Below are 10,701 nucleotides of genomic sequence, written 5' to 3'. Positions count from 1 at the left end.
AACACACACATATGATTATTATATTTAATAATTGCATATTTCTTTACACATAGAGTTGCTAGTGTCATTTTACAAAGTACACTGATTTGGAATGGCAACAAATACTCTTTACAGGATGATATCTTCATCAAAAAAGTGCTTTTGCCATGGCAGCTGAATCCAGTCTGAGGATCCTTTTGTAATACAGCCACTTATTTTAAGAGTTTTCTCAGTCAATGCAAGGATGTGACTGTTTTGATAAGCTGTCAAACCAAAAAAAATATGCATCTTGACTGCTTACCTTGGCTATTAAAATGATTAGCACTAAATAGCAACATTAACGTGTTTAAAGGCACTTTTGTTTTGAGGCCCAACTCTTATCCTTACCTTCGAGGGGCTTTTGCAACACAGAATGTTGTAACAATGGCTTTTCAAGTTTGGAAAAGTTGAAACCTCACGTGCAGAGACGTTGGTCCTAAAGCTGCAGAGAGCCTGACCGGCTCCTCCAGCGCCTGCCTTTCTGCATTCTAGCTTAAGTGTTGATGTAAGCAGAGGCTTATTTTTCAAAGCGGTGACTGCTGAATGAATCAGTCACATGAGAGGAGGTCACTGTAACAGACCTAGTATTAAACGAGGCTTTCTTTCTATAGCACCACAAATAACCTTTGGTTATGACCTGTCACTGAAATTTTGAGGGACAGATGTTTGTCTGAATTATATTGGCAATGTTCCAGTTAGCAAATGTACTACGTAAAACCTACCATGTTCAGTTTTGAAAACAATTAAACAGTATGTTAAACTACCTGCTGCCCTTCAGACTGGAGAATTGTACCATGACAGTGTGGCATTGCCTGCCAAACTTAACAAGAGGGTGGTTTGATTACAGAGCTCCCTATGGTCCATTGTGGTTACACTTACCCAAGCCCAGTCACAAACGGAGGCGTTTTTCTCTACTGGGATAGGTCTGGATGCAGAAGGTTATCCAGAGCTCTGTTTCTGTAGAAATGAATGCTTGTCCCTTCCAGGAAAAAGGATTATTTTTTTAGATATCATTTTTACATGTAGGACTTTGAAATACTTATGATTTCTGCGAACCTGATTCAGCTGTATGCTCTCACTTAGGAAAAGCAATGTTTTGTACTTTTTTCTGCTTCTGTATAGATTTTTAGCATCTTTCCTGTCTCCTGTACAACTTCAGGCTAGCAAAAGGAATAATTAAAGAGTTTTCTAAATTATATTTAAATAAATGCATACCATATGCTCTTAGGCATTGACAGTTTGAAATCTGGCAGTTCACTTAAGAGGAGCAATCAGGACTCCTAGAGGATTAATACCTGAGTGCAGATCTTCCTATTCTACAGCTTAATAAGTAAGCAAAATACTCGGTGAGAGGCTGTGTGAAATGAAACTGTACAGTAAGAGTGCAGCAAAGGTTCCCTACAGCACAGCAGAGCGCCCGGGTCCAGTGAGCTGCGGGCCGGCCTTCAGGCACCGGGAGCTCCCTCTTGCAGAAGGAGAAAGGAACTGACGACATACGCTGGAGTTTCCTTAGCTGAGCAGCTGGCAGATCTCCTTGTGAACACAGCATAAGAAATCCACGTAAGAAGCTCCTCCGTAAATACTCTTGTCTTCTACTAGGAACTGGCGGAAAAGCATCTCTGGCTGCTCCCGTTGTTTCACTATCATCAGCTGAAAAGATAAGAGATGTGTTTTAGGATACAGTCATACTAAATGGCAAGACAGTTTTCCTGTATCTATTACTGGGTGCAGTTGAGAGGGAAAAACCCCAAAACTAATAAATCTCCATATTGTAGCAGCTGTATTGATGAACGCAGGGGAGAAAGACTACTGTGAATTAAGGGCTGCAGAATAAAACGGTAACCTTAGACTTGACTACCTCAGAAATCTTGATTATGAAATAAGCACATTTGAGATGCTTGTGCCTACAACACATGCTGGAACTCGCTAATGTACAGGAAAATTCCTTTTACAGCTACCAATAAGTTTTGTCAAAGCCAGTAGTGTTCTGAACAGGCATGAGGAATGAGTGGAGGCAGAGAGAAGCCTTACCTTCATAGTGTAGGGCCTTTGGCTCTGAATATGCTTCAGTATTGACTTAAATTTCTTGGCAAATGGATTGTCCAGGTCAGGCAGTGACATCTGTTAGAAAGCAAGCAGGGCAGTTTGTTATATTCCAATCACATCTTTTCCAAAGTCATACAAGACCGCTGCTGCTATTCATGATACAAGTTTCTGCGAACTTCATCCTACTCTGCGAAACGCCATCTCCTTGACAAAAATGTGTTTCATCTGTCTTGTCTTAAAGACACATCCATCTAAGCCATTTTCCAGTTTAAAATAAATACTGTATGAAAATTAATTATCTGGAGAAACTTTTAACTACTGCAAAGTGTTTTCTTTCAATTTTAGCAGGACACATTCAATGGGACTGAATGTGTTCAACAGTAATAAGTAATAAGTAATAAGGTTTAAAAATGTTGTGAAAGCTTTTCCCATAAGTGTTCAAAGCGTAAAAGTTTATTAAAGCTTTATGTATGTTAAGACACTTAGGGTCTGCTGGTCCCCTGTTTCTGCTTTTAGCTTAAGGATGAAAATCCTCCTCACTTGTTTCTCTGATTAGCAGTCTGGTCTTACTGAATCATAAATTCTGGAAAAGGGACAAGTCTCCATCTACTCACCGCCTCCGTGCTGATGTGTGCAAAGGATGGCACGTTGAAAAGCCCTTGGATGAGCTCTGGGGGTGTGCTGACTCCGAGCCACAGGAACAGACTCAGACCGTTGGCCAGAAGGAAGGCCCCTCCTTCAGAGAGACGCTCCTCAGAGCAGCGGACGGCAGCTGGGACAGCATCGTTCTTCAGATCCAGGCTGTGCTGTGGGGCAGAAATACACCAGAGTTGCAGACAGGGTGACTTCAAGGTGACTAAAGCTCTTACATACTAAAAAGTAACTATTTTAAGGTTTAGTACATCTGGTTGGTTCTTTTCCAGATCAGTGGAATTGGAAATCAAACCTCTTCTTTTCCAGTTAATGCACTGGTAAGTGGGGAGACATTTGCACGCCAGTGTTGATCTTTAGTGACTTTGGCACCTTTCATTTGCCTGGTCAAAAACCTTGCTGAAAGCAGTGAGCTTCTTTGAGCGTGCTGGCATTAATGACTGATGATGTGTTACCTCCCCATTTTCTGTTAAACTAAAGGTTCTACCCTCCCTCCTCAATTTAGTTCCATTAGCAGCAACATCACAGTAAAAATGTAATGCAGTGTGATAGCACGACACTCGCCCAGCAGACAGAATCCTTCCTCACCGCTATGAAACCACAGCACACTGAAGATGGACGGACATGCAACATACTCACAATTGGCAGAAGCTGGGGGTAGAAAAACACCTGTGTGTCAGCGACCCCCATGGACGTGACCAGCTGGCGATGGAAAGCTCGCTCATCGGTTGGGATTTCTGGTCTCCCTACTAGCACGCAGCTCTTCAGCAGACAGTTCATGTACACTGGCAGCACTTTCATTGCGTCCGGAAGGATGAGCTGAGAGACAGGGAAAGTGTGTTATTTCATACATCCTGTGTGCTGGGGAATGAGCGCTAGACTTTCAGACATTTACATAAACCACAGCTTGCTTTGATTAAAGAGTAAATGAAAAGAAAAAGTAGATTTTTTATATGCCCTGTCTGCAAACAGGTGGGAAAGCTCTGCATCGTTAATACATTTAATAAGAATGCAACAAATTCTTTGCCCTATCGACTGTAGTTGTCATCGTGGATGCTGTCATCTCCCTGTAACCCATACTTTCAGGTACTAAATTAAAGAGGAAAGCATAGAAAAGCGAGTGTTTTTCCTCTGAACGATTTAGGAGGGCAATGCAGGTCCACAGTAAGTGTCTCTGGTATCATCTCTGACACAATTGGTCCGTGCCCTGAACAATTCATTGCCCAGGCTTTTGATTAATGGAGGCATTGCATGGTATGTAAATCCTCAGTCTTGCTCTAAGCAGAACTGCCAGGACATAAGGGTGAAAAATTCAAAAGGAAACCACTGTTGCTTTTACTGGAGCATAGAATTTTCAGTCATATCATTAAGATGTGCTAATAATTCTAATCTATATGTTACTTTTAAGAAGAATAAGAAGGAGGTGGGAAATAAAGTTTAAAGGAGATCAAAGGAACTGATCTAAATCAAATGCCTCCAACACTGTCAGAGTCCTTTGGTGTCCCCTCAGCATTAATGTACAAAATTGCCAACTGTCTTTTAAAAAAGTGACAGAAAGCGTGGCTTTCCTGCTGTCTTTTAAAGTGCCTCAGCCTGAAGGAGAGAGGGAAATATTTTGAGTTGCAAGAAAACAGAAGATAGCATTTACCTGGCTTACTGCTGATGGACTGGCACAGTTCTTCCTGTAGCAGGCCAGCATGTGAGCCGTCTGATTCACCAGGATCTCTCTGACCACCTTCAGTGGTTGGCTTAGAATGGCTTTAAATGCTACAAACGCAGAAGTATAAAAAAAGTATGCTAAAGATGGGACACATACTCTTAAAAATATCTGTATTCCACCAGCTTCTAATTTTACTAACCTGAGGTCTGTGGCTGTTCCTGGCTTTTATTCTCTTTTACAGACAGCATTTTGGGGGATGTTCATTCATCTTTGCCAAAAAAAAAAAACCCCAACCCTCCAACGCCATACTAGGATGTCTATTTCCACTATTGTGCCTCTACAGTTTTGTGCACTGTGTGTTTCTCACTACCATCACAAAGCTTTACTTCCATGGCACCAAGCCTAAAATACGTAATCTATTTGTCTTTTCAATTTTATAATACTTCATGAATTGCTCAGGCTTGGAGCAGCAAGTTACAGAATGTGATTTCCCACAAGGTAATCACTTTGACTCCCTTTCCTTCCCCTTCCTCCACCGGAAAGTAAAAAGAAACAAAATCAGTCAGTTATTACCTGACTTAGCAAAGAAGTTGATCAGTGCATCAGTCTCACAGCTCTTGTAGATGTCAGCCAACTGGGAGCTACAATTCAAACCTATATTGTGTACCCGAAGTCGTCTTTGCCCGCTTATTGATGTGTAAAGGACAGCGCACTGCAACAGAGGAGCAAATTAGCAGTTCTTTTTATTTTAAAACAACAAGCTTCATGCAAGAGCCCCTGACTGTGTGTAAAAGGCACGCAGTTATCTCCAAAGCCAGCCTGCTGTGCCAGTGCTGTGCCAGTGCTTCTGCTGTCTATAGGGCCAACACGCCTGTGGTTTTAATGGACGTGTATTAGACATAAAAGTTACTAATCTTAACATTATAAAAAATAACGATCGATTGAAGGGCTGATTACTCTTATTTCCTACACACTGATGGTATCATCCAAAACCAAGAGACTGCTGATGGCACATTTGTAAATTGTAACTGTTCAACATTTGAACAGAGTTCAGATCCACGTATCTAAAAAGATGCACAAGAGATGAGCTTGCTCAGAATGTCCTCTGTCTATCACATCATCTCTTCGCAAAAACAACACAGAAAAACTTCCTATTCTTGAAAAGTTGAACAGTTCCTTCTTATACCAGTGAGATGCTGATGAAGTGAAACAAGAGGCCCTGCAAACCCCTGTATCCTGCCATGGGCTCAGATATTGAAAACTGAGGGTGTAATTTAAGAATTTCCTAATGACTCCAATTCTTCTTCAATGCAATGTTGATATTTCAATACAATGTATGAACCAAAGCCTGCAGGGCAAACACAAGACTCTAAGTCACTGTGATTTGCCTTGCATTAGATAATTCCACAAGCACCTCTCACACCAGAGAGCTGGAAATGGTTGTACTCCACATAAACTTACTTATTTATTAAAATGGAAAAATAGTAGCAGACTCTCAGTGAGTGTTCAGAAAGCATTTTGGTATCCCTGGATAGAACGTGCAGTATGGAGGTAGGTGGACACACTAATTTGTCACAAAGGACAGCGTTTGCGCTTTTGAGAAGAGATGCAACCTCTGGTGAGTTAATTAAAACCTTTCCTCATTTGTGGTACAGCGTCACCAGTCTGTGCAGGTTGTGCACTGTTCCCATCAGTCCTATGCCATAAATTTTTTTCTGTTAGGGCTGCAGAAGTTCTTGCTCACGAATTCATGATGTTACATGTAATTAAGGTAAGGGGTTTTTTTACCTGAATTAAGGCTCCATTGTCTTCACTCAGTTTGTCATCATGTTTGAACTCCACTGTCACTGCCTTGTCACAGTCAATCGCTGCCATCTCCACATCTGTGGTGTTGTTCATGTAAATGGCACCAAAGAAGTCCGTAGCCCTGAAGCCTACAGCCAGATTAAAACAAACCAAACATATCCTTTTATTTAAAAGTGGCAAATCAATTGACTTTATTTTGTGACTTTCTTTTTTACAGTCAGGCAATTTTTCCCACTAAAACAGGGCCCATTTTCCCTCAAGGAGTCCCACCAACAGTCCTTGCCAAGGGCATTTTTTGACAGCTGGGTAAGAGGAAAAAGCTGATGGGCCAGGAAGCTGCACTCTGAGGCCACCCAGGTGGTTTTCTGTGCTGTTGATGCGGCCACTCTGTGTGTGTATATTTCTCAAATACTTGCATTCAAGGTAGGAACGAATGCTTGAGAAGTAACACACAGTTACACCATTTAGAGTATGAAAATGAAAGAACACATAAGTGTCAGGCAGCAACACATTTCCATCCACCTTACTTGCAATTCAAGATGTGCACACAACGATCAGAGGGCCTTACTCATTTGGAAATTAGTCACTATGGAGTAATATGCAGGCAGATTTCCTGCATTTTATCTGCCAATCCAATTACTTTTCAAGAAGCACATAACAAAGTTTAAACAGCCTGATCTTACGAGCAAACTCTACAACACTCTGTTAAAAATTATGTATTTTCATATGCATTCGTGTTTATTTTTACTTCCGATAATTACCTGTACTTGTCCGAACCCTCATTATTGCATCAAATCCGGTCTTCTTTTCTATGTCTCTCCTGAGGTCACTTAGGAACTGAGGGCTGTCAGCATCGACCTAGCAAAGCAAAGGCAGAAGTTGTGGTTCACCACCAGATGGCAGCCACAGAGCAGAAACCCAGTACACACACACACACCCCCGGGACATCGCATCTGTTCTGCTGAGGTTCAACGTCTCACTTTTTCTTTTAAAAAGAGAGAAAAAACGTTGGCGGTTGTTTTGTTAACAGAAACATATACACAAGTGCCCAGCAGTTCATCACCAGGCTGGACACCCAGGATTTCTAGTCAAACTCTCTCCAGTAACATCTGTTCTTGCACTCGCCTTGCAGCATAGCTAAGATTTCATGGCATAGACTTAAAAATTAGAACAGCCTTGCTGGCTTTGTAAAAAATGCTTTTGCAGGTCAGCTCCTGACGCCGCGGCAGCCCCCTGCACCCCAGAAGGATTCTCATGCAATTGTAAACAAACAAGTGTTGCTACATTTTTTGGGGGTCTTTATCATAAGCATTTTTATATGTACATACAGGAGTAACTGACTTCCTTGCTCAGATGCCAGCATATTTAAGGAAGTGGATTTCATTTTAAGATACCAACCAGCTTATTACTATTGCAAGTAAAATATTTGAGCCTGATTGGTCATGTCTAAGTTTGGATTTTACCTCCTGGAGTTGACAAGTGAGTTTTCTACACTCTCTCTGTTTTTATGTTAAACATTGAAGCACACGCTGAAATGAAAAGATAAACAACAAATCCCCAGGTGCCACTACCTGAAAGGCAGGAAACCTGCAGCACTTACCTGGAAATTGTTGTACTTGTACAACGTTCCTCCAGTGTACATGGTGACGAGACCCATGGAGGCCACATCCACGTACTGATTTGGGAAGAGGAACAAATCCACGCAGCAGCCATTAGCCACACAGTCCCTGGCTAAGGCCTCGTAGAAATTTACCTGGGGCTGGAAGAGCGTCTGTACAGAATTAAAAAGTACAAGTGTTATAACCTTAGATACCGCTGGTGGCCAACCACAATCCAAATGCACACTTGAAGAAAAAACAATTAAGTCGGACCTTAAAGTGAGACACGCTGCCCCTGCCCATATATGTGTGTTCATAGGGAACTGCATCACTGAACAGGCAGGCAGCAAAGGCTCTCAATAAGCGGAATTATTTCCTGCTGGGAAGTTTCCTTTACTGATGGGAATAGTTTGATTTTGGTGTTCCTGTGTGGCCAACGTCAATATTCCTACATTGTCAGGGCACAGGGAGAATGGGAATGCTACATAATTAAACACCACGTCTTGGTAAAAGAAAATAAATCTAAAAAAAAAAAAAAAATCAAGGCTCTGTTAGAGAAACTCCACATAACAGCAGCCCCTGTTAACTCAGAGTCAAACATACCTTTTCCTTATCTGTATTGAGTAGTTTTTTGTCATCCCTGTTTCTCAGCTTCCCTGGTGCTTCTGCAGTAGGCAATGAAGAATGGAAGATAAACAATTTTCCAGCACATTCTGCAGCCTGTTTGAAAGACACCACATTGGCACATTTATTACTGCTAAGATTAACAAGCCTGGTTTGCATACATTGTGGTATCCAGAGAACAGTGTATACTTCGCAAGTTACTCAGAGATAAATAATTCATTTAGCCTCAAAACTTGAGGGAAATAAGTCCCGAAACAAACCAAGAATTTTATGTCAGTAAATGCCTTGGTCTAGCACACTGATGCACAGTGATTTCTTCATAGGAGTCTAAAATTTTGATGGGCAAAATGAGAAGTACTTCTCATGAAGACTTTCCCATTGGATACAACCATTCTGCAACAAGCAAGAAGTATGAAAAGTACCAATGCTGGATGGGACAACATTAAAAGGAAATGTAATTTAACAGAAAAACTATTTCTTTCAGTTCAGGCCCACCAGCATTTGCTACTTTTTTACAAATGAGTGACAATTACATTCCTGTATGAGATTCCACATTCAAATCTACACTAAAATGCAGCAGTATCAGAACTTGTGATGATCATTTCCTTCTGTCGCTAAGAAATGAAGTAAATGGCAGTTTAATCTCAAATAGGAACACAACCAATTTTATTCTTTTTAGACAAGAACTATTTTCTTGAGCACAGGTGTATGCGTATTAATAATTCACAATGAAAATATTTACAAATTATAACTTTAGAACACCAAGCTAAATAAAGAACTTAATTAAGAGCTGCTTTCTCTTATAGCCAATATCAAAAGAAACGTAGAGTTCTTGCCCTTAAGTTTGTTTCATAGAAGTCAAGCATTGGGGAAGAGTATTCTGATGGAAGTGGTAACCAAATGCATGTTTTGCACACATATCTTTCTGGCAATAGGAATACATGAATATGTAATTAATACCCATTTTCTTGTTAGGAAATAGATTTGAGAAGTGTGGTGCATTTTCCATTCAACAAATTTATGTACTCCAAGTTCATGCTTTACTTAGACAGATACATCAACTATGTTAAAACACCATTGCCTGTTTTCTGCCCCTACAAATCTTGCGGTGGTATTCTTTTAATTGGCCACACTCCATGGAAATGTCAGCATTTCAGGAGATGACCCGGACATACAGAAAGGAACTGGGAATGCATCTTGACCACTGGATTCATGTTCAGCTAAGCAACTTGTCAGTGAGATTTTGTCAGTTAAGCGGAAACCTTCCAACGTCCTACCTGATTTAGTCATAGTCATAAATATTTCATTTTGCACAAGAAGTCAGCAGAAGAACAGGCAGGGCAAAACCATATCTCATACTGACTCCTTTCCTGCCCTTCTCACGTGCAAGGGCTGGATGTCTTGCAGAGCATCTGTTAGTTCTGCTGCAGTAACTATATTCTATTATATTTCTAAAATGCAAAATGAGAAACAGAGTCCAGCTCCTCATCTTCTCCCAAACATCCATTCCACAGACTTTAGGGACTGGTTTCCCTCAATAAACAAAATCTGGAAACAGATGTTCTGCTCATCACTGTTCTCATCCTGACTAAAGCAGCTCAAACGTGCTGTTAGAATAACAGAACGTAAGTGCTGGAAACAATCAGCAACTTTTTTTTCTAATTTCCCATTGTGATTTGTAGGAGGACTTGGGGCTGGCTTTTAGCAAACAGAACTTGTGCAGCTTAATGACTCTTATTCTCACTAAAGAGCTGCTTCTATTACAGAGAGGAACATTCTAACCTTTAGTGCCTCCATGCCAGCTTGGATAACAGGAGCGAAGATGGTCTCACTCTCGTTAGTCTCTGCAAACATCTCTGGAATCTGGTCCAACAAGCTACGAAAGATGAAAGGGTCAGTGTCTAAACTAGTTAGCGTGTTTGAGACAATCCCCAAACATACTTCATAACACACCGAGTCTTCCCTAAGATGTTTTCCATGCAAATTTGTATTATAAAACCATTAATTGTTCAATTTCTTAGGATTCCAGCCAGAATAAAACAAAATATTACTTTTAAAATTCTACCAGATGCATTATTTCAAAGCTGGCAATGTAAAGGAGCATGTGATAAATAAAGAAGAACTAAAAATTAAGGGGTTCCGGTGTGCTGTAAGGACTGAAGAGTCCTTAGATCATATCCAGGTGTGCATCATATACATGGCAAAAGGGAAAACATGCATCATGGCACACAGCCGCAACCCCCTCCCGTTTGTGCAAATGCACAGCTGAAGCTGTGTGGTTTACAAGCAGACTAAATA

The 10,701-nt window shown here is 40.9% G+C and overlaps 1 protein-coding gene across 5 annotated transcripts in view; it reads right to left on the bottom strand.

Moving 5' to 3' along the window:
* Positions 1 to 10: 10 nt before the first annotated feature.
* Positions 11 to 10,701, bottom strand: part of SEC24D (SEC24 homolog D, COPII coat complex component) — a 67,055-nt gene continuing 56,364 nt past the window's right edge. For all 5 annotated transcript variants that reach the window (XM_054066315.1, XM_054066314.1, XM_054066316.1 and 2 more), the window contains 11 exons: positions 10,186 to 10,279; positions 8,383 to 8,499; positions 7,782 to 7,952; positions 6,943 to 7,039; positions 6,164 to 6,309; positions 4,949 to 5,087; positions 4,364 to 4,482; positions 3,355 to 3,534; positions 2,679 to 2,870; positions 2,050 to 2,139; positions 11 to 1,668 (listed from right to left, as the gene is read on the bottom strand). In XM_054066315.1, the coding sequence (XP_053922290.1) occupies positions 1,528 to 1,668; positions 2,050 to 2,139; positions 2,679 to 2,870; positions 3,355 to 3,534; positions 4,364 to 4,482; positions 4,949 to 5,087; positions 6,164 to 6,309; positions 6,943 to 7,039; positions 7,782 to 7,952; positions 8,383 to 8,499; positions 10,186 to 10,279 (1,486 nt within the window). In that variant the 3' untranslated portion in view covers positions 11 to 1,527. The remainder of the gene's footprint in view (positions 1,669 to 2,049; positions 2,140 to 2,678; positions 2,871 to 3,354; positions 3,535 to 4,363; positions 4,483 to 4,948; positions 5,088 to 6,163; positions 6,310 to 6,942; positions 7,040 to 7,781; positions 7,953 to 8,382; positions 8,500 to 10,185; positions 10,280 to 10,701) is intronic.

The sequence above is a fragment of the Cuculus canorus genome, chromosome 4 (assembly GCF_017976375.1).
Source record: "Cuculus canorus isolate bCucCan1 chromosome 4, bCucCan1.pri, whole genome shotgun sequence".
Taxonomy (NCBI): domain Eukaryota; kingdom Metazoa; phylum Chordata; class Aves; order Cuculiformes; family Cuculidae; genus Cuculus; species Cuculus canorus.
This window is presented reverse-complemented; position numbering and strand designations above follow the sequence as displayed.